This window comes from Pseudochaenichthys georgianus, chromosome 6 (assembly GCF_902827115.2).
Source record: "Pseudochaenichthys georgianus chromosome 6, fPseGeo1.2, whole genome shotgun sequence".
Lineage (NCBI taxonomy): Eukaryota > Metazoa > Chordata > Actinopteri > Perciformes > Channichthyidae > Pseudochaenichthys > Pseudochaenichthys georgianus.
Genome location: NC_047508.1, coordinates 8,367,361 through 8,391,774, shown reverse-complemented (window position 1 = coordinate 8,391,774; position 24,414 = coordinate 8,367,361). Strand labels below are relative to the sequence as shown.

Genomic DNA, 24,414 nt, shown 5'->3' with positions numbered 1-24,414 from the left:
TGCTGAAACATGCGCCAATTTCTTGAAGTTGCTCAGAAGCGGACATGGTCACCACTGTAGGAACAGATAGTGCTAACAGTATGATTGCGGCAGGGATACAATTCCCCTTGTAGCGCACATTATACAGAGGTCATCACAGTGGCTTTGTCAATGCTTTAGCTAAATGTGGGAAAATTGTCAGGGTTTATGCCAATCATTTAGAAATCATGTTATAATACAAAAACCCTTTAAATACTCTTACCAGTTTTAACATGTCTTTATTTCATCACCACACATGTATTGGTTTTATCTCCCCTCAACATTTTAAACTTGTGATAAATCATACTTTATCACAGATTATGATTGTGATTAACACGATTTTTTGGATCGTGTGACGCCACTAATAATGAAACTTGACATATCTGAGAGAGTAAAAGTAGAAAGCTCTTGAGCTGTCATTGCAAAGCTGATTTTGGAAAATGGCCTTAAAAAGAGTTTGTGGTGACATTTTCAAAAGCAATGTCATTTCAATATGTTAATGCTAAATCTGTCCTTCGTCTGCTTCTAGAACATTGATGAGGAGGACACGCAGTTCATGACCAACTGCCCCCCTGCAGTGACGGAGAGCACCCCCCGCAGACGCACCAGGATACAGGTATTTTGGACGGCGCCCCCTACTGGCTCTGGCTGTGTTATCCTGAAGTGAGTTCCATTTTTCTATTTATGCTTCTACCTTTAAATAAGATTACATTTTAAAAGACAAGTCTTATTGTGAAGTAACTTCTGGGCAATTGTCGGGAGAAAAATGAAGATGCAGGAGAACTGGATTTGAGGTCTTACAAAGTGAAGGTTTAAATTGAAAGGCTTGGCCAGGTAAAACAGATGATGAAAAGTACAAGAGAATACAAGTATGCAGTCACATTGAATGCCACCATCAATTCTGCCAAACTCTCCTAAGGTGTGCATATTAAATAACTCTTAACTTGTCTACGCTCCAAAACCAGGGGGAATCACCTATAGATTAAAATGGACGCCACAGATGTTAATATCTGCATGGTGTGACCTAGCAGTGACCTCAGACCTACTTCAAGTAATATAAAAAGGACACTGCCTTAAATATGCCTTAAGTCTAATGTTCGAATATATTCATTTAGGGATATTAAAAGATAGGAATAAGCTCATATATATTATTCATACTTAACATTTATCTTGCTATTTTTTAAATTATTTTAACCTACCAATTCCAAATCAGCTTGAAGATTCTTAAAAGTTGAGCTATAACGTTAATCACAATCAACATGTAACCACTTTCTTGAAATCTCCTTAAAGCTGAGAAGTCAAACATTTCAAAGCCAGCAACAACCATAACATCTTGCATTAGCTATGTTGGTAGAAAACCACAAATAAAAAGATAAGCAACATGATCTTGTGTTTTGCTTTGCATTAAAGGGCTGTTCAGAAGTTAACTGTCAAGTCAAGACATGAAATCAAGGACAGCATTCAAATGATTCCCTGTCACAGTTTATGAAAAATAAAAGGTGAGAAAATACTAACTGGGATAAATGACTTTCCTCCATCAAGTTTCTGCAAGTGTGAGGAAATTAATATAAATCAATTGCTGCCTTAAAGAAAGGAAACCAATCTAAAAAGTATATGGTGCGATGCGAGTACTAATGGAAAGTATTTTATAGGTACAATTAAAAACCACACGTATGATCCCTCAAGTTTTATAATTCCACAGCAGCACTTTATGTAATGCTTCACATTCACTTGCACAAAAGTAAAAATGTGGAATGCCTCAGTACCAATGAATACTTTCCCCTCCACGGTTATTGTCGTTTTAACAGATAGTTGAACACATAAAGTAAGCTAATGCCAGGTGTTCTTTCAAGGCCATTGCACCCTGTAGCTCTACAACAAAGAGACAGATATTGGTCAGGGGCGCAATTTGTGGTTCAAAGCAGGTGTTACTCTAATCCTGCACTGTGTGTGTGTGTGTGTGTGTGTGTGTGTGTGTGTGTGTGTGTGTGTGTGTGTGTGTGTGTGTGTGTGTGTATGCGTGCGTGCGTGCGTGACCTTAGTTGAGTGTTAACTGATAGTGCTGTGTCTTTCATAGTCCTTTTAAATTGTGTTATAAAATGGCTGATAGCGCTTGTTTTCTGTTTCAGACAGAGGGTGAAAAGAGGTGCTGCAGCACAGGCAGTATGAGAAACATAAAGAGCTTTTTGAGCATTAAAGCATGGAGACATGTCACCGTAGAGACACTACAGATATACACCTGGAAATGAGCATAGGGCCCCTTTAAGGTTTATTCAGCTTGAATATATGTATTATGTATATGTATTATTATATGTATTCTTCTATAAGCTATGTTTTGGTCTACACTGCCTGTGATCTGACACAAGTTCTTGCATGCAATTTAATCATCCTCCTTTCCAACCCAGTGCTATTATCCTACAGGGATTGCGTTAACATACTTCAAATTGGCCTTAAACATAGCTACACACACAGATGAAATTCAAAGCCCCCACTTCACATGCTCTTTTGTTCTGACCTAACGCGTGTGGTCATGCTTGTGCACGCGGAACATAGGGTGTCGGAACAAAGAAACATACATTCTTTCTGGTATGGACTCGACAGGTGCATGTCTGCTCATACACACATGTAAGCTCACAAACACTTCCCTTGTGTTTCTTTGGTTAAGTATATTTAGTACAATTATATATTGTCTGATTTTAATTCTATTATCTTTGAAAAAAATGCCCTTGAATCTGTTTGCTGGTCTATTTGGCGTTGCACAAGAAATAATGCTGCCAACCTACTATCCAGAACTCTGAAATCATTCAACCATTACTATACATTGGTATGGTGATTTTTAGATGTAGGTGGAAAATTGCATCCAGTGCATTTGGGTCTGTGGGGGGGGGGGGCTGGTCACTGAGGGGTTCCCCGCTGGAATCTGAGCTGAACAGGTTTCTGTTGAACTTGCATGATTTTGCAGCGTAAAGAATAACTTCAGAAATACTAGATCTTCTCTTCGGTGGTCCCATGTATCCATGCAGGTTAAAGGCATCAATATTAGATTGAGAGTGTTTCATAATGAACCAAGTTCCTTGTTGCATCTATGTATTCAGTCTGTGACAAAAGATACAGTCACAGACTGAAAACCCACCTGTTTTTCCTCCAGCTTGGCCAATACACCTTTAGGCTAGGTTTGATTCTTGCTGTTATGAGTTTGGTTATTCATGTTTAATTGCACTTATTGTAATTAGCTTTGTAAATAAAATGTAATGTAATTGTAATGCCCTTTAACACGGTGCATGTCCGTCACCTCCAGTTAATGTTCCTGACATTGTTTAAAAGGTAAAGGGAGACCTACAACTTAACATCGATTGGGACTTGTTGTATGTCCCTGAGTCATGTTCTGAATCCCAAAAGCATTTACACAGTAATCCATGCCACACCCATACTTACATGTGGCATGAGAAGCTATACTCCCAGTGAGAGTTGCATACTTCTGTTCAGTACATGCACCATTACCTCAGCTGCTCTGAGGGGGAACAGGAAGTTTGAACTTGATGGAACACACTTAAATGTCGTGAACTCTGTGCTTAGCCTCTGGACTACAATACCTTTACGCTCATGTCATGATGCACTCATCAATTCTTAATGCTTTCTTACAAGAGCCCGGGGCTGTTGTTGAATTAAGAAAAACATCGATAGGTAGGAAGCTAATGAATGCAAAAGACTCCAGTGAAAGGAATAGGGGATTGATTTGAACACACAACTAATGTTCCTACAAATGTAATAGTGTCAGAAAACAAATTGCTTTTACAGTTAATACGTGATGCAAAGTACAATATATGCTGTGAGAGCACAAATCATGTGGGCTCGTGCAGTTACAGTGAATTATTCAGAACCGTTGCCGCTGGCTACTTTTAGACAAATTGATTACGCACATGATAAACAGCCTATAACTCGGAGAGAACACACTTCTGAACACCGTTGTTCCTCGCTCCATGTTGTCCACATTTCTACTTGTTTCCCTTCCTCTTGTTTCCGTCTAACCTCTCTGACAGCGAGATGCTATAACGTGCCCTTACCTCCACAGTAAACTCACAGCTGTTACTTTTAATGTATCCGCCGCTGCTGTGTGACAGATTGCACGTTGCCATCCCAGTGTTTGCTTGTCCAATAAATCCAGCCCTGCGAATGGGAACATCTGCTATGCAAATTCACCTCGTATTACTGTGACTTTTGTCCGTCAGCGGCGAGATAGATATTTAGCATTACCTCATCTCATGTGTTCTGTCACACTCTATCTTCTCCCATAACTGTCCTCGATGCTGTTGCTTGTCAATTTATCTTTGTTGAGGAAGTATTTCTGTCTCACCCAGGTTGCTACTGGCACATACAGAAGCAAATACACTTTAGTCCTGAAGAGAAACTTTGCAGTAGGTCTTTTCTATAATTAAGTGGACAGCATTAGCAACCGTAGCCTGTAAATCATGTCTCTGTCATACTAGCCAGTGGAACAAGAAATACAATGTAACTTGTATAGTGTCATCTTCACACCATATCCCACATCACATAGTCATTGGAAGCTATTGCCTCAACTGCACCATGGCAATGCTCTTTCTTCCCCAGTCTCTTTCTTTCTACTCTGTTATCAGTACACATGTTGGCAAACCTAATGTCAAACTCTTGTCTGTCAGCTCTTTCCAAGAAAATGGAATGCAACTCCTTATATTGTGTTATGCTCCAGCTCCCTTGAACACATGTAATTCATTTGGGCAAACCTCCAAGGTTGTTTAAAAATATAAGTCCACCTTCAAAATCTGCTATTTCAACATCAACGCAATTCTCTTGGGTCACAACACTGATACAATCTGTGTACAATACGATTTGATTAGTTAATTATCTAAAGATTAGATTTTTCAAATATATTTATTAAGATTGTTTTAAAAAGAAATATGGGCTAAAGGAATAGTGACATATTGTGAAAAAAGCATAACTCTAACCCTACTGAGATAAAGAAAGATGAGAATATGGATACCTCTGTTCATACCATGTCTACATAAACCTGTGGATGGAGCTTAGCTAGCTCTTACGGCCCGTCCACACTACAGCTTCAAAAAAAGCTTGGAGCTCGGCCTGAAGCTCGACCAACAACCAATCACATGAATCTCCCGCCCCTGACACACAAGCAGCGGTTTGATTGGCTAGAGCTTGTACAGGCATATGATTTGATTGGCTGACGCTTCCACCGAAAGCTTCAGAAGCTTCAATAGTTGAACATTGCTCAACTTTTGCAGCCTGCAACGCCAGGAAAGCTCCGCTCTGCTTCCCACAATGCAGTTCGGCAAAAAGTGACGTCACCCCATTCAAAGTGAATGGGCAGAAGCGTTGTAAACCGTTTTTGAAGCTGTCGAAGCTGTAGTGTGGACGGGCCGTTATAGCAGCTTAGCATAACACTGGGAAGGAGGAGGAAGCTAAAGGCTAGTGAACTTTCCAATGATGGCTAATCTTAAGTAAGCAGGTCTTAATTTTTGATGTGTCCTGCCGGAACCAGGATTTACAACTGTGTCGTTTTACGTACGTAAGACATCTCTTGGGTCTACACTTGTTTCTTTTCACAAGTTCAGCCTCAGTTAAATGATGTGGGAGCTGAACACCTGAAAGAGGTCAGCTGCTAAGACATGGCATCAGAACGAGTCAGCAGATTTGAAATAGCGCTCTCTCTGTTGTGTTATCTCTGCTTCTCTCAGCCGTTACTGGCACTGAAACTAACAAGTGCTTCAAGATACAATGTGCAACTTCTCTCCTTGAGGCAGAACATGTACTGTCAGGCCTGCCCTCCTCCCCCCTCTTCTTCCTCCTCCTCCTCCTCCACTTCCTCCTCCTCAGTTGGTCAAGTTTTCGCCTCAACTCTTGTCATTCATCCCGCTGAGCTGTCTGCCTTGAAACAACATGTAGCCGGAGGCGTAGGAAACTAGCAACTGCAAATACTTCACAGGCAGAGCAGAAGCCCACATTTGTGTTGAGTAGTGTTAATTTCGTCAGCTATTTTTTTAATTTAGTTTTAGTCTTAGTCCTGTGTTAAATTTCCTTTTTAGTTTTAGTCATATTTAGTCACCTTCATCCTGTTTTTATTTAGTCAAGTTTTAGTCGACTAAAAGTCTGAGCATTTTAGTCTTATTTTAGTCGACTAAAACATTAAACATTTTAGTCAAGATTTAGTCGACTAAAAGTCTGAGCATTTTAGTCTTATTTTAGTCAAAGAAAACTAATTATTTTAGTCTACTTTTTGTCAATGAAAACTGTTGAGTCTTTTTTAGTCATCAGATTATATAGAACATTTCAGTCAAACTAGTCAAAACCAATAATTTGTCATTTTAGTATATAAATAAATAAGATTATATCTTGTCCTTATTTGATGAAAAACACAGGTTGAATGATTAAGAAGCTTTGAGAGAGTATCAGGTGTGTGGTGGTTTTACCAGCTGTGTTATGGCCACATTGCTTCCCTTCTGATAAAACAATGCATTCGCTTTTTTTCTCCGCCTCATTGTAGCGAAAATGGGCCCAAATATCACATCGTTTCTTTCTCCCAAGCAGTGGTGGCTTTAGACTTTTTCGTTGTCAGTCATTTTGACGGACAGGATCGTAACATTTCCGTCATAATCCATTATTACCCGTCGAGTGCACAATGTATCAATCACTCGCGCTGACGGGGGGTTTTCGGTTAACGCGAGTGCGACCGCTGCTCCTAAGCCCTGTTGTTGCCATTTTATTTTCTGTTAAATAAGGTTAGATAGACCATGAGTTAGACCCGAGTCTTCCTGACAGTTCACAGTGTGCCGCTGCCCGGTGTAATTCAAATGTACCGCCGCGCGCAGCACAGAAACAGCTGCTGCTCTGCCGCAGCACCGGAAGTGGAACTGCTGGGAGAAAAACTGACTATCAGAGATGTAACGTTATCTTTGATAATATTTCGTCTCCTCATTTTTCGTCAACGAAAGTAAAGAGAGATTTTGTCATAGTTTTTATTTAGTAAACTACATTTTCGTCTCGTCACTTTTCGTCAACGATATTGCATGATGATTTCGTTGCAGTTATTGTTTACTGCCGTCGGTGCTGTCTCGTCATCGTCTCATTTTCGTCATGGAAAAAAAGGTCGTGTCCAGAGTTCACAAGTTATGAAATACTGTAGTGACTTTAATTCAAAGATTCCATTTTGATCCATCATTTGATATGTGATGAGTCGAGCTGTGTTGCCTGTTGCACCTAGTTGTTCCTACTTGAACCAATAATGTGCAGTTTGGCACCAGTGATTTCTTTGATCATCCCATGATAAGTGTTAAAGTGTTAATCAGTGCCGGGCTGCCAACTGAAAACAAGAAGCCTTCCAATGGTACTTGATTTATTTCCTATGTTGCAGGGAGGGTTGGTCAGGGAGGGTTGGTCACAGGTTTGATATTAAATCAGGCTATTTTAAAACTGGGAACTGTGTGCAAAGTGAAAGTGACTTCTAATGTATTGATGACATACAGTAATGAATGTGATGTATGTGGTAGTTCTTCAACAGTAAATTATCTGTTACGCAGAACTATTGAAGAAACATCCTTTTAGTAAATTACAAAGTATGTTCTGTAGCTATAGTTTAAAGAGGCTTCAAATACATTGCACATTACAAATTACTTCAACAATATAAATCTTTTTTTTTTTGTTGCCATATGGTCTCAGCAGAAACAGGAAAACAACATACTATCCTGACAAATAATAATAACTTGGTAGTGTAAGTCCCATAGGCACTTACTTTTGCTGAAATATCTTTTTTAAGCAGCTAAATCCTCTTTTTTGTTTCCCAAAGTTCAGTAATTCAGTGTATTAGAGCTTTTGAGTTCATTACACTTTTCTACTACACATTTCTGAGCAGTAAGACTTAATCACGACAGTAACGGGATGCTAACATATGCTAAGTTATACTTCTCACAGCTGAGGGAAGGAGATACTTCTGTCTGGTTTTATCAGTAAGAACCTTTCACATAACACCAATTGTCAATTTTTACAACTGTTTGGTGCTTTACGAAAACAATACGTATTATTTTAGTGTTAATCAACAATCCTTTAAAGCATTGGCAACGTTGCTTCAATGCAAAGGCTAAAAAAAAGGATTTTACCAGCAGAAGTTTTTAGCTTCAAATAAAATAAAATCTGAAATGCTCACGCACATAGATCTTTGAAATGATGCTTCAACCTCTATTTTGACAACCACTATGGATAAAGAAATGGTTTGAAAGAAAACTTGATTACACTTCTGAATCATTAGGAAACTGTCAAATCTTTTTCCGACTGCTTTAATGGTGGTGTCACCCACAATTCATCCACTTCATATCATCCTGTTTCAGATGCTGCTTGCTATGAGAAGGATTTTCAGGAAAGGCTTTACATTTCCTGCCTTGTTTTGACTGTTCACCTTTTTGCAAGCATGACACGCATAAGCCCCTCAGGGTGCGCCAGGATGTGTTCGCACATGTGAGCGTGAGAGATTGTGGGTGCTTTTTGTCTTGTGATTTCCCCCCCAGGTCACTAGGTTCTTCTTATCGTTCTGATGAGCCCATCCCACATCTGCTCTTTAATCTCAAGAAACTTCTGAAAAGTATTTCAGTGTCTGTAAATGTTTTTGCCCAGAGCTAAAAGAGACAGACAGAAAGAGAGAAGTGTGTGTTTGTAGAAAGAAGGTGAAGAAGACTTCTTTCCAATCTTTGTTTTGCTGTTCTGTTGATCACCTGTTGTCTGGTTATCAAGTCGACACATACATCTCTCCTCTTGCCTCATCACTGCCCTCCAGCCGTGTTCATCACATGTTCACCTCATATCAACCCTCTGCCAGATCTACCCATCAGTATTCTGCTGATGTTACTCCGAGGCCCCTTGGTGAAAGAAGAGGCCATCAGTCGTCTCCAAGATTTTCGACAACACAAGTTTGAGACTCCGGGAAGCTGCTTGACAGCTGGAACAAAACTCTTCTGTCTTGGCGGAGTCACAGACAGAGACAAGCCTTTTGTGTTGATCACAGGAATAGATTATTTCAAGTAGCTCAGCTGTCACAACCCACTGCTGCCTGGGTACTATCTAATGTCGGCCTAGCAAAGTCCTAGGGTAATAAATGCAGAAATGAACTATGCACCCAATTTAATGAACAAGAGGTCATTAAATGAGGATACATTTATTTTTCTGAAACTCCTCACTGCATATTTAGCAAGCCATATGCAGTCTTTTCAGAAATGCATTCTAGCACCACGATATGAGACAGTCATATCGACCCCAGGATGAATTGAAACACTTTTGTAATGATTGTTATGCCTTTACAACCTTGTACCAACAACAGGGCAACCTTTTAATTTGTCCTATTCCTTTGTTAATAACCAAATACTTTGTTAAACTGAAGATGTCCCCATGAACTTCTTACAAGAGAAATGTAACTAAACTAATTACAAAACAAAATCACCCTTTTGAGGAAAAATACTGTATAAACAATGGCAAGGCACAAGGCACTCGAGGCAACATAATAAGGTTACGCTGGCTTGACGACATGCTCGTTCTCTGACTCACTAGACAAGACGAACTGGCACAGGAAAAAGGGAGACTAGGACAATATATACACAAGTTAATGGGGCACAGGTGGAAACACCAGGGCAGGGTAGACCATCACAGACGTGGGTGACACATGAGGGAAGGAAGCACAGAGACTTGAAAAAAGAGGGAAAGTTACTTTTCAAAATAAAACAGGAAGGCTGGATACATACATTTTTATTTAGAGGGGCCTTTCAAAGCACCCAAGGACACCTTCCAATTCAGAATATCAAAATCATACAAAAGGACAGTAACAGGGATCATGTAGGAAAAGAGGGGACATGTATCACTACAGTGAGTAGGCTGACCTGAACCGGTGGGTTTTGAGAAGGGACTTGAATGTGGTGATTGTGTCAGACTGTTGGATGTTCTAGGGGAGTGAGACCCAGTGTCTGGGAGCAGTGCAGCTAAAGTCCCGAGCCCCCATGGTGACGAGGTTTGGGGTGGGGACGGTAAGCAGGCCAGCAGAGGAGGAGCGGAGGGAGCGAGGGGGGGTGTACTCCTGAGGAGGTCGGAGAGATAGGTGGGGGCCAGGTTGTGGAGGGCTTTGTTTGGTCGCTAGAGGTGCAGGTGATGATCCGGGCAGCAGAGTTCTGTATGATTTGGAGTTTATTGAGGAGTTTGATGGGAAGGCCGAGAGGACAGCATTGCAATATCTATTTTGTGTCATGACACAATACATTAAATAATAAGAATAAAATAATTAAAAGCAGTGACAAAAGCAGTAGTAGCAGCAAAGAAGAGGTTAGAGTTAGATTCAATTAAATGTACATATTAACACATTTTACAAAAGTGTGGTTAGGTGTTTATAAATAGATGTAAAAAAAAAAACGTTTAATGTTTATATTAATTTGTGGTTGGTAAAGTGGTCATTTACAAATGTTACCACGCTAACATGCTAAGCTACGATGGTAAACATGGTGAACACACTGAACTGTGGTATTTGTATAGTAGCTGTTTCCTTTTCTTGATGTACACTCAATAATTGAATTAAAAGGTTACAGGAGAAATGTGTCAATCTGAACACACAGAGGTGAGATTTGCTATCACGCCAACATAGCTTTATTTTTCAGCAAGGCCATCCATTTATAATGGGGTCACCAATCCTAGAGCCCTCTCTTGCTTTTTACCAAGTATTTCAACAGTTGACGGCAGTAATGTGAAGGGTCATTTGGTCTTTTTTGGGAAATGATTTCAGAATGTAATTAAATATCTAACGAGAGGTTATACCTTTCCCAAAATTGATGTTTGGTTTTTCCACTGCTGTCAAGTCAAAATGAAGTCAGCTTGAACTAATGAGAAGCTTGTCTGGTTGACCCAGATCATAATGAAAACAAACACATATTTATTGTAAATTACTTATATAAGCTATTTATAAAACGTGAACCACGGTCCATACTTCTTATATTCATTATAGCTGAAATTGTTCTCTTTCATATTTAATCGCATGTGGGCATTTAAACCTAATACTAACGTTTTTCAGACAAGCTTCATGCTTTTAATTAATACCATTTTTAACAAAGACTTGTAGAAATAAAGTCCTGTCAATGATGCTTTTTGGGGGTTTTCCTTTCCTGTAGTGTATTTTATATATTTGTGTGAACATAAATGGTCTGAAAAAAGGCAAAAAGTTTCCTCCAGAGGGTTTCTCTCCCACACACTCCCCCCCTGCCTAAAACACCTCCATTGGACTCCTTTGTTTACTTCCGTAATATATTGACATCACTATGTCACACACGTGCTTCTATTGGCTAGCACTCCAATACAGTGTACTTTATAGGTTAAGGGACGGGACATCTCTAATCGGTTGACCAATCACAACAGAGCCGACCAGCTACCCAATCAGAGCAGACTGGGCTCTGGTTTCAGACAGAGGGTGAAAAGAGGTGCTGCAGCACAGGCAGTATGAGAAGAATAAAGAGCTTTTTGAACATTAAAGCATGGAGACATGTCACAGTAGAGACACTACATACAAATAAGAACCTGGAAATTAGCTTAATATGGTAATATAGTATTAATATGGCTTAATACTTGTGGACAGTTTGACAAATTCCAATCTAGATACATAAGAGCCACTTAGAAATCTATTAGGAATTATCCATTCTTATCAAACAATCGAATATCTGCTTCTGGTTCCCATATGCACAAGGTTAATTATATGAGTAAATCAAAAAAGAAGATAGAAGCAAACATGAGGAACTGCTTTGATTGTGTTAGCAACGTGTTGGGTTCAGCAGGATGTATCATGGAACATGATTGTATGAGCAGTCACACAGCTGTATGCATTTGAACCAGCATCGTAGAGATTCAGCTGTCCAAGCCTCCAGGGATCACAGAAGAGAAGTCAGCACACATGTCGCCGAGATGTGGAACATATATAATGCATGAGGCAAGAGATGCAAATGGAAGTACGTTTAAGAAGAACAAAAGGAGAGCTGGGAATAAAAACACATTTCAAACAGTAGTATGGCAGGTTGGATGCAGATGGAAAAATATAGATATGGCAGCATTTATATTCTTTGTTTAAAGTGTTGTCACCGAGATAAATCCCTTTTTATCAGAAGCATTGATGTTTCGCTTTTCCATGTTTATTCAGAGTTGAGCAACATCTTATAGGCGTCAGCTTTACATTTCGCTGCCAAGCATTCACAGTATATCTGCAAGTGTCAGAAGCATGCTGCTGTTTGACAGAACTGAGAGAGAATTTCTCTAGAGAGCTGGATGTACTACACAATGTGAGAGTGTTGGTCTAAAGCAGGGGTTCTCAAAGTGTTGATGAGTGAGGGCCAATGTAGGTACCCAATATTGGATTGAGGGCCGCCCAAGAAAAAACGGAACACAAAATAATTCCAAAACAAATCCTTTCTTTATTGTACTAACCAATTACCGCAACTTGCGAGATACCTAGTTGCCATGCAACCAGTAGTCTAGCAAACTTTCCACAAGCTGTCATTCATAATTTAGGAATGACAACCCAGGGGGCGCAGTTTTACCATTCTTAACCCTCTGGAGTCTAAGGGTATTTTCTCGATTTTTAGATGTTTTCTTAAATCACCTTTTAAATGTATTTCTTCTAACATGGCACCCCATGTGTTACATATCAAAATGTTCAGGACAATTTCTGATCTTGCTATATATGCATATTGCTCACCTTAGAGCACTGTTTGATGAGATAAGTAGCTCAAAAGCTTAAAATGTGAAATCTGATTTTTGGAAAATCTTCAAAACTCTTGTGAAAACACAAATTTACTCATGTGATCGCATTGTTTTGGTGTTTTAGATTTGGTTACCAAAGTCCTAGGATCACAAAAGCAGTGAAATATTTGAATTACACTGTATATATATGTGTTATTCATGTCTAAAATTAAAAAAATTCAATTCGAATTTTGAGTAAAATAGGTGTTTATCACTCTACTTTCAGCACAGCAGGGACTGAGATACATCAGGACTGAATAATGACTTCATATTACATACCAAGGTTCATGTGATGTGTACAAATACAAATTGAGCATTCAACCTTTTTTTTTTTCAACCAACAATTTATTATAAATATGTTTTTTTCAACCAACTATTTATATAAATATAAGAAACTGGAAAATCTCACTATTTACAATATTGAACATCAGAACTTTCAACCAACTATTCATTATAAAATGTCAAGACGTGAGGTGTAGGGAGGCGTATGACGCAGTGGATAGAGCCTTGGTGTTGGGATCAGGGGTCACAGGTTCAAACCCCACTGCAGTCAGCATGTCGTTGTGTCCCTGTGCAAGACACTTCACCCCAAATTGCTCCTGTGGGGATTGTCCACAGTATTGAGTATTGAGTATGTAAGTCGCTTTGGATAAAAGCATCTAACAAGTGACATGTAAAGACAGTGTCATGGTCTTTGTCTGTCTTCCAAGACAGTGGGTCTGGCTGCTATAGCTATAGAGCCATATGCTTTGCTAAAGATGTTGGCAGCAAATAAAAGCTTGTTGCCTTCTGGAAATGTAAATTGCTTTCCAACACATACATAAATAACTTTATAAGCTTTTATTAATTTTTTTTTTTTCGCAACATATTCCACTGCCTTCAGGGGGCCACAGTGAAACGCCAAATGAAGGTCAATGATTATAGCTTTAAAAACAATCTGTCTGACACGTTGTTATTAATTACTGCCTGGAGTAGTTAAGGCACACTCAATACGTGCTTAATAAAATGCAGAAATTCAGACTAAATCAGGACTACTCGGAACTACCTGGTGAGAGTGGGAGTTTTTGCAAAGTTTAAAACACCTTTGTATAGGTTTAGGCACCTGAAACAGGCATCAGAAAATGTGATTATATTAAAGGGGACCTATCATGCAAAATGCACTTTGTTATGTGTCTTATACATAAATATGTGTCCCCGGTGCGTCAGGGAACTCACGCAGCGTCAGAAAATAAAACCCTCTCTCTTTTCCTCCGTACCCAAATCTCTGATGCAGATTTGCGTCCGATATGATGTCAAATCGGCGGCGGACCCACAGCACTATCAGAAAGTTGCTATCAGAAACAATGCCCGACTGTTTTGGACGTAATATGGTCGGTGTTTACATTAGCATCGCTAACACTCAGAGCTAACCTGTACTGGAGAGCATGCGTGTGAAGAAGCAGGAAATAAAAAGGAACGCACCTTGTGGTATAACCGGCAAGAGAGAAAGCCTTTGAGCTCCAGACTGTTTCAGAGAGAATCCTTGATCTAATAATCCTTGATCTAATAATCCTTGATCTAATAATCCTTGATCTAATAATCCTTGCGTTTCATCACCGCAGCATTTTAGACAGTGTGACGGCCCCAGAGCCTGTGTGCAAGGTGTGTTGCAGGTCTTACGGTGGGGTGGAGCTGAAGAGGCCAATCAGCGCGATCGCGGACACCTGGCCGGCGCCGACGTGCTATTAAGCCCAGCTGCCCGGAGTCACGGGGCCCTGACTTTCTCCAAGCCGGCCGCATGAGGAGTAACACGGCGATCCTCTCCCCTCGTCCATCTATTTTGTGCATTATATTTAACAGCCGCAATAAATGTGCCGTGGCTTTTGGAAACTCGTGTACGTTTTGTTATCTTTCCGTTGTGGCCTACGAGCGGGTCATAACAGACAGTATCTGCCAGGTCCCGCATGAGCCGGCATAAGCTCCGCCCCCTCGTATTTGATTTTTATGTGTTATTTATACAGGTGAAAATCTCGTTGAGACACAGGGTCTCATTCTCAAGAGAGACCTGTTTATACCCAGAATCAGCACTTTTGTAACAGGAAGATAAAAAGAGGGATATGAGGCATGGCTAGAATGCGTGATCTGTTTGGTTTTTTGACCAAAACACTTCATAGACATGTTTTTTATATTTTTGTATATATCTGAGACCTATGCTATGCTAGTAGGCTTTTGCTGTCAGATCCCACAGCCACGGCACATCACTAGCATCTTTTAATTCCCTTCCTAAAATATTTAATATGCTGGGTTTTATCATCTCTCCCTGGCCATTTTATGTATGTGTATACTTTATTTTATCCTCTGGTGTTTTTAACATCCCTCTGTGCTTTGTTTTTTCTTTAGTATATTGATGTAACATTTGTGTCATTATAAGAAAAATGGCCACGTCTCATCAACGTTGCGTGGAAGTCGGAAACAGTACCGAAGGAGTGGCAGACCGGGGTGGTGGTTCCCCTTTTCAAAAAGGGGGATCAGAGGGTGTGTGCCAATTACAGAGGCATCACACTACTCAGCCTCCCCGGGAAAGTTTACTCTAAGGTACTCGAAAGGAGGGTCAGGCCGATTGTCGAACCTCAGATTGAGGAGGAACAATGCGGATTCCGTCCTGGTCGTGGAACGACGGATCAGCTTTTTACTCTCGCAAGGATCCTGGAGGGGGCCTGGGAGTACGCTTATCCGGTCTACATGTGTTTTGTAGACTTGGAGAAGGCGTATGACCGAGTTCCCAGGGAGTTACTGTGGGAGGTGCTGCGGGAGTATGGGGTGAGGGGGTCTCTACTCGGGGCCATCCAATCTCTGTACTCCCAAAGCGAGAGCTGTGTCCGGGTCCTCGGCAGTAAGTCGGACCCATTTCCGGTGAGGGTTGGCCTCCGCCAGGGCTGCGCTTTGTCACCAATCCTGTTTGTAATATACATGGATCGGATTTCGAGGCGTAGTCGTGGGGGGGGGGGTCTGCAGTTCGGTGGACTAAGGATTGCACCACTGCTTTTTGCAGATGATGTGGTTCTGATGGCTTCATCGGTCTGCGACCTTCAGCACTCACTGGATCGGTTCGCAACCGAGTGTGAAGCGGCTGGGATGAGGATCAGCACCTCCAAATCTGAGGCCATGGTTCTCAGCAGGAAACCGATGGACTGTCCACTCCAAGTAGGGAATGAGTCCTTACCCCAAGTGAAGGAGTTCAAGTATCTCGGGGTCTTGTTCTCGAGTGAGGGATCAATGGAGCGTGAGATGGGCCGGAGAATCGGAGCAGCGGGAGCGGTACTGCAGTCGCTTTACCGCACCGTTGTGACGAAAAGGGAGCTGAGCCAGAAGGCAAAGCTCTCTGTCTACCGGGCCATGTTCGTTCCTACCCTCACCTATGGTCATGAAGGATGGGTCATGACCGAAAGAACGAGATCGCGGATACAAGCGGTCGAGATGGGTTTCCTCCGCCGGGTGGCTGGTGTCTCCCTTAGGGATAAGGTGAGAAGTTCGGTCATCAGGGAGGGACTCGGAGTTGAGCCGCTCCTCCTTCGCGTCGAAGGGAGCCAGTTGAGGTGGTTCGGGCACCTAGTTAGGATGCCACCTGGGCGCCTCCCTAGGGAGGTGTTCCAGGCACGTCCAGCTGGGAAGAGACCAAGGGGTAGACCTAGGACCAGGTGGAGGGATTATATATCTTCGCTGGCCTGGGAGCGCCTTGGGATCCCCCAGTCAGAGCTGGTTGATGTCGCCAGGGAAAAGGAAGTTTGGGGCTCTCTGCTGGAACTGCTACCCCCGCGACCCGACCACGGATAAGCGGGAGAAGATGGATGGATGGATGGATACTTGCCCACACCTATAGCTCAATTTTTAGATATATAAAGTATGACCTCTTTACAACCATAGGGAAATACACCAAAGTTGTTAGATCTTGTCTTGTCTGCATTCTCTGAGGTGCAGTGATCTGTAATTGACACATTTTCAAGATAAACTCTCAAACTGATGCACAGGTTGGACATCTATTGAGAAACTGTTTATAAATAAAGACAGTAAATGTCGTTTACATCATTTTTACTGAGAACTAACAGGGAAAAAGATGCAAACACACAGTTTGTCTGTATTCTTCACTTTTGTTTTTCAATGTCATGCCCAAGCAGTCAACCCATGTTGCAGGGTGTTTTGCAGCGTTCAGTCTGTGTGAGATTTATCGGAGCAATATAAGTGATAACTCCTCCTTAATGTCTCCAGTCCCTCCTCTGTCTCCACGCTCTGTGTTGTTCAGCTCACTTTCATGTCCCGCCTTTATGAATCTCAGAGACTCTCTGAAGACCCTGCTGCTGCCACGCAAAGACTGCGGGTAGAAAAATATAGAACTGGTACATATCTCAACCATATAATACAATTAAATAAAGAATGTTTTTGGTGGCATCATTTCCAAAGCACAAATCTGCAAAATTGTGGGCATTCCAAAAGGAAAGGTTGGAAAGGTTATATAAGTTGAAAACGTAAAACAGGGTTTATGACATGGGATATGACTTGTTTTTCTTAAATTTGATTATGTCTAATGAATATGTGTTGGCCAAAGTAGAAATGATGTATTAATGAGCCGTGGGTGCTCAGGACACACTCTTTTAAAATGTTGGGTCGACGGTTTAAAAAGGAGAACCTGATAAATACATACATACATTTTTTAATTTAAATTTTTTTTGTTATGTTTTGTAATTTTGGGAGTAAATGCAACTCTATTGCAATAGAAAGTCAAACTTATAGTAAAAGCGTTGCAAGGCCTTATTGTTCCTCTGACACTTTCTATACTTTCTCCACCATCTCCAAACTCCATAAGAGTGGCATCACACAACGTGTCATGGCTCCATATGTGCAATAACAGAAATACATTTCATTTTTACTGAAGAAAAACTCCTTTTGGGAAAACAGCAGCCTTGGGAAAGTTTTGTTTCCAGCTGATATTAGCTCATAAGTTAGAACTGTGGTCTGCTTGCTGTCTACGGATCTATAACTCCCGACTGTAATCCTGGCTCTTTCTGTCTCCGTGTCTGTGGGCATGATTGCTCTGTTACATTTCATACAGCAGCAGTGTGGTGTTTCACAAGGAAAATAATACATTGTGTTTCTGTGAAAAGATTTGTACTCTAGAAAACATCAGGGAACCCATTACCTTCCCATGTTGCTGCGGATTATATGGATCAGATATTGAAAAAAACAACAGTATTATCCATCTAATGCACTTTTTGCACCCCTATTACTACCCAACTCATCATGTTCTCTCCATTCCCCTTCCCCTTCCCCTTCCCCTTCCCCTCTACCTCTCTCTATGTCTCTCCAGGGCCAGTATTGTCCAGAAGAAAGTCATTTATTTCCAGGATGAAGGCTCTCTCACAATCCCACTGTGTGAGAAAGGTAATGACAGCTGCCCATCATGTCCCCATTCTTCCATGATGGCTGCTTATCTTTTCATCTTTGACCGCCCATTATGGTTCCATTACCCCTTGTTTTATCCCTTTTTCTTTCCTATTTTGGAACTAGCTCCCAGTATTTTATACCGTGTTAAAACAAATATGAGGCCAGTGGAGAAAAACTGTGAGGACAACGGATAATGGATCTCATGGGAGTCCATTTGGATGTTAAATATTCCTCTGTAGTTCACCACAGAGCAGCAACAAAGCTTTTATGTTACCTGTGATGTCACGCCAGATTTGAAAAGCTGTCTGCTGCCAAATTAAACACTTCTGACACAGACCATTTTAGCTCTGACGCACACATTTATTGTACAGTAAAAACCAAATCCCAGACAAAGTGTTTGTCCAAACTTTATCTCAGGGGAATCTCACTTTAATAAAATATTCCTCTCCTTGCAGACATTTTATTTTCCGGGCTATTATGCAAGCCAATAAAGCCTCTCCATTTCAATTTGCTGTCAAGTGAGGCGCCTCCAATGTTTGACTCATCCTGCCATAACTTAAGTGTGGATTTATTTTTTTATAATTTGGGGACTCATAAATATTCAAGCACTCTCCTTGACCTATCTTTCAAAAAAATCGGTCCAGGCTAATTTTTGAATATTTATGAGACTGCGCCAAGGCTAATGTGTTACTTAAATAGAAGTTTATTCAGAGGAGGTCATTTGGTGACATTCTCCCTGGGTCCAAATTGAAGTCATTTATCAGGTAATGTATGCAGGTACGCATTAGTGTCAAAGCTTGCTCTGGCTGGTCTTTGTTTGTCTGTCAGCCCCTGAACTGTGTTTACTGCCATTATGTTGCCTTGTGCATCTTGTCTGCCGTTAATATGAGTGTGTTGTCCTATCTTGTCTCCCTGTAGAGCGTGTGTTCGGTGAGGCCACAGCAACTCCGGATATAGAGTGCTGTGCCTGTGGAACAGCCAAGTACAGACTGACCTTCTTCGGCAACTGGTCAGAGAAAGTACATCCCAAAGACTACCCAAGTAAGTTCAAACCATTGACTAGTCGAAAAAGAGTCAGGACACGGCAATCAGAATAATAAGATGGGTTTTGTTTGAAAACCAAAAAATTATACCAAAAGAGGCATATTGGGTTTCTTGTTGTGAGTAAGGTCTAAAATTAGAGCTAAAGTTTGAGAGGGGAAATCACTATGGATTCGAATGTTAGTGCATTGTACTTAAAGAGCCTGTGACACCATCCCAACAACTGTTGTGCAATGAAATATTGGGCTACTAGTAATCTCGAACCGTCAGTTTAAAAAAGAAAAAGCGAAACCGTTTCGTTAAATATCAATAATTTCGAACATCGCGGGGAAATTCCTTCACTCATTTTGAAGTTTTGGGGGAAGCCGGAAGTGACGTCAATGCGGGAATGCTTCGAGAGCCAAACACGGACAAAGTGTGTTGTGTCATGCGTAGAAATTGTGAATTACTGAGATTAGGCACGTTAATAACGTTTTAATGAAGTTGACTACAGTATATTCATATTTGTCAGTGCTTTCATGTCAATTCGGCGACATAAACATAAATGATCGTGGTGAAGATGATGATTACATTAGGATTACAAATCGGGAGTGAGAGCTGCTGAATTTCCTCCCGTCGGATGTGATATAAAAACAAATCGATTATTTTTGTAGTTGTAAACTCAAGTGGATGAAACTACATTTATTAGTGCTTTCATGTCAATTCGGCGAACATATGATACATTAAATGATCGTGAGAATGATGATTAAAAATCGTTTGTTTGAGCCGGTCTGCATTTACTGATGAGAAAACAAACCGATGCTTTTTGTAGTTGTAGTACACCAACATGGATTAAACGTGTGTTTTTTACCACAATGTTGGGAAAATTAATGGATAAAATGCACGGATTATTATTATTATTCCCACTCCGATCGGGACACTAGGTCCACCGTTTCCCCGCAGCGAGGCTCCCCCCGTTGACAGTTTACGTGGGCTGGGTGCAGTGGCGGACTGGCCATCGGGACGAATCCCGATGCGCCGGTACCGAAGTGGGCCGGTCGGATAAGTAACTAGCACATCCCCCATAGGCGGCGCGTGAGGCTCAGGTTTGAGAAGGCTAAATAACTTCTTTTACCTGACGCTGCCCGCCTCCGGCGTCTATAGAAAAGAGATCCACTCAGTGTGCGGAGTTTAAATCTCTCAAGTCATATTACAGGATAAAGGAAATACAGTTTAAACTGCCGTATGCAGAGAAGACGCCGACGTGTCGCACTTATCATTCATATTACATCATCAATCAGATCATCGATCATGTAATATCATAATATATCATATATTTCCTTATCTGAGTCAGCTTCTCCAGCCTCATCTGGCCGTGCAACACTCACAGTGTCACAGACTGGATGCAGAAGTATTATTTAACACATTATGTTGACGAAACACTCGAGTCAAATGTAATTAAAGTCAGATCCACTCGTGTCTCAGACGTGAACGCGCTCTCAGCTGGAGAGAGAAACCCTGGCTTGATTTACCGAGCTGATAACCAGCGTCGTCGGACCGCTTAGCGAGATCTCGTTTGTTAGTTTGTTGTTGTTAGTTTGTTTGCTACTCAAACATATCCAGGGTCTGTTGAACTGGCTTCGTAGTACAGGGCACAGGTGGCTAGCAGCGCTAATGTCAAAGACACAGACATTATACATTATATTTGTATTTTACCAGGATGCAGTGACACAAATATTTACATATTTACATTTACTATCTACAGCACCCTGACATCCCCCACTCCCCCCGTTGACAATTTACTAGCGGTACCGAAGTGGGCCGGTCGAGAGTCCCGGGATGATTTGTAGTCCCAGTCCACCACTGGCTACATGACCGTATGATCGCCCATATTGACGCACCTCATTCCTAAACTTCTAACAGATACAACATAAACCGATCCTTCAGCCTCATATGAGCTCTCAGACACGTTCAACATTAACCTGTCATCGCTGTCTGAGCTTGCTGCTGTGTGCGCCATCGTGCGTTTACATCTGACTGTATATATATAAAGGTTTACATGCAGAAGCTGGGATCCTGGACGGTGCAGCTGGAGCGCTGTGCCCGCAATGACGTCACCCATCATTTGGCGGGACTTGAAGAATCCGCGAGAAGATCCAGAAAATGGTCAACATTGAAGGCAGATTAATGGTTATCAAAGTACAAATATCCAAAATCAGTTCAGTAACGGTTTTCAAGGGGACAATATTTACTCAAATTGATGGGTTTGGATGATGGGGGAAAACCGTGTCACAGGCTCTTTAATGATAAAGAAAAAAATGACTATTTTTGTTTTCTATTTGGTAGTTGATTTGGCTCAGATTTTTTTTGTTGCTGTTTTACTGATGTCTCTTTCCCTTAAGTACCCCATGGGGAAAGTATTTTGAGGCCCAATGACATCAAGTGGCTGACACAGAAGTTGTAGAACCACTGTTTGGCCACTGTAGAAATTTGCTTCAATGTCCGGCTCACTTCCTTTGGGCTTGGCTCAGGCGCAGTGGCGAATGGTCATTAGGGGCACAGCCCCACCTAGTGTCAGTAGAAAGTATTACAAATAATGATTACAAAAAAATGCAAATAATAAATAAAAAAATATATAAAATATATTTTAAGATCATGTTTAATCATCTGATTCGTCTGTACATTGCTGTTTTAGTCTGTGTTCTTCCAATTAGTGTCTACGTGTGTTGAGCTGTTTAGAGCCATGTGGGACAAAACCCGATCATGCCCCTCCCTCTCACTGTCTAAGTGAACGGTGACTGTAAAAACAAAAAAGCAATGAGATTTCTCCATAGGATTTTAGAAAATAGCTCGAAATAAGATCTGTGGGAAACGTAGCTGTTAGATAAATGCACATTTTGTTCAGCCGGATAATATCCACATGTCTTCCCTACTTTTATCATTTTCGAATCAAAAATCTATTGATTAGATTAGATTTATGATAGACTTTTGAAACTACAAGAAGATAAGGAGGACTTTTACAAAAAAGTAATAGAGATTTTTGTCCAGAAGGATAGGCAAATGGCCTTCATCTTCAAGTCAAGGTAAGACCACCATTTTATTGAAAATGGGATCTTACTAAGGGAGAACAATTCAATATGTAAATGATAAAATTACATTTTTTGGGTATCCTTCTGTTGAACTGTCTGTTTAAAATTAATTGAAGCATCGGACAAAAAAAGCTTTTGAAAATAATATTATATTTTGATTTAGGTCAAAATATAATATTTGTAAACCTGAAGAGTCAGGAGCCTCACCAGCCATGAACCTCACTGTAGAAGCTTATAGACATCTACGTTTTTTGTGGCCCACCACTTTTGTACATATAAAAACGCCACTGCTCAGGCGCAGTGACTTCTGCTTGTCTCCACTAGTTGCAAATGATGATCAACCAACTGAAAAGAACAGTTTATCATCTTTCTTTGAAAATATGATAAACAGTCTTCAGGCACCCAGCTATCTACTTATTCAATCAGCTGATATTCACTCCCTTCTGAGTCAAATATCCCAAATGTCTTCCAGGACGAGCCAACCACTGGTCGGCTCTGATTGGTGCGTCTCACTCCAGAAGCTACGTGCTGTGGGAGTATGGGGGCTACGCCAGCGAGGGCGTCCGTCAGGTCGCTGAGTTCGGCTCCCCCATCAAGATGGAAGAGCAGATTCGACAGAAGGTAGGGTATCAGATGGAGCCTCTGAGGGTTCTCATGTCTGATGTAACAGCACTATTTCCATGTCTTTCCATCTGTTTTGCTGACCCCCATGTGTTAGTGGTGAAAATGGAATGCACAGAAAGGCTCCAACCATTATGAGTGCATGCAGAATGTAGATACAGTATCAGTACCAACCTGCCATGTGTCAGGGCCTATTATAACATACTGAGAGGTTAATGACAGGCTGAGGCAATAAGAATCCAACGCACACACACACACACACACACACACACACACACACACACACACACACACACACACACACACACACACACACACACACACACACACACACACACACACACACACACACACACACACACACACACACACACACACACACACACACACACACACACACACACACACACACACACACACACACACACACACACACACACACACACACACACACACACACACACACACACACAGCAACCAATGAATGCAATGCAGTGCAATTCTCATTTCCACATCAGCAAAGCATTTACATGGCAACGCAGGACGTCCTCATACTCTCACCCTCTCATTATCTTTCTTATTAAACCATCAACAGACTTCTTCTGAGTTAACTTTGCCTTTAGGGGTTCGATATTTTTGGAAGGCATCCACGAGATTACACCGTGAAAGGACAGGCTGTTGGCTGAGTGTGTGTGTTTGCAAAGAGAAATGGAACATACCCCTGACTGGAAAGCTTGAAAGGATACAGCTAAGAGGAGTGTCTATTCAAATACTTAAAGGATGGTTCAAATGAGAAAGTGTGTACTGTGAGACAACAGAAATTGACAGATATATTGCTATACACTTTATAGAATTTGCTTTAGCTAGACCTTTACAAATATACAATTGACACTCAGTTGTAAGTCAGGGTAACACTGTGGCATACAGTCATAATAGACCAAATACATTACGTGCCCAACAACCCAACCTCAGTATGTTCTCGAAATAGCTTCATCACTAGTCAAATAAACAATCTATAATTTGTAAAATACTAAGCATGTTATCAATTATAGGACAGCCGACACACTATAACTATAAACTGAACCTTTCTCACATATTACACGAGAAGATTAAGGAACATTGACTCTGGCAGGGATTTGGTGTATAAGCGGGAATAACAAAGTGTCCTTTTGGCATTTTCAGAGATTCATACCAATCCTAACACTTTCTGCAAATTGAAAGTGTTCTTTGGCCACATACCTTTACTGTAGGTTCTCGACAAGGCGGCCAAAACTGTGTTGTACATGTCCAATGTTATCCTTCAAAGTTTATCCACCGGCGGTAATATTTGGATATTTCTACTGACATGAGAATGTCTCACATTTCACTCAATAGGAACTCCAAATGTTCATTGACGCTTGATATGTGGTCAGGATCTGGGGATCAAACCTACAAACAGCTGCTCGCTGTATAT

At 41.1% G+C, this 24,414-nt stretch overlaps 1 protein-coding gene across 2 annotated transcripts in view; it reads left to right on the top strand.

The window, feature by feature from the left end:
- LOC117448259 (spondin-1-like) overlaps window positions 1-24,414 on the top strand; it is a 141,852-nt gene that overhangs the window by 31,432 nt on the left and 86,006 nt on the right. For both annotated transcript variants that reach the window (XM_034085465.2, XM_034085464.2), the window contains exons 3-6: window positions 548-681; window positions 18,155-18,228; window positions 19,150-19,272; window positions 22,813-22,961. In XM_034085465.2, coding sequence (XP_033941356.1) covers window positions 548-681; window positions 18,155-18,228; window positions 19,150-19,272; window positions 22,813-22,961 — 480 coding nt within the window. The remainder of the gene's footprint in view (window positions 1-547; window positions 682-18,154; window positions 18,229-19,149; window positions 19,273-22,812; window positions 22,962-24,414) is intronic.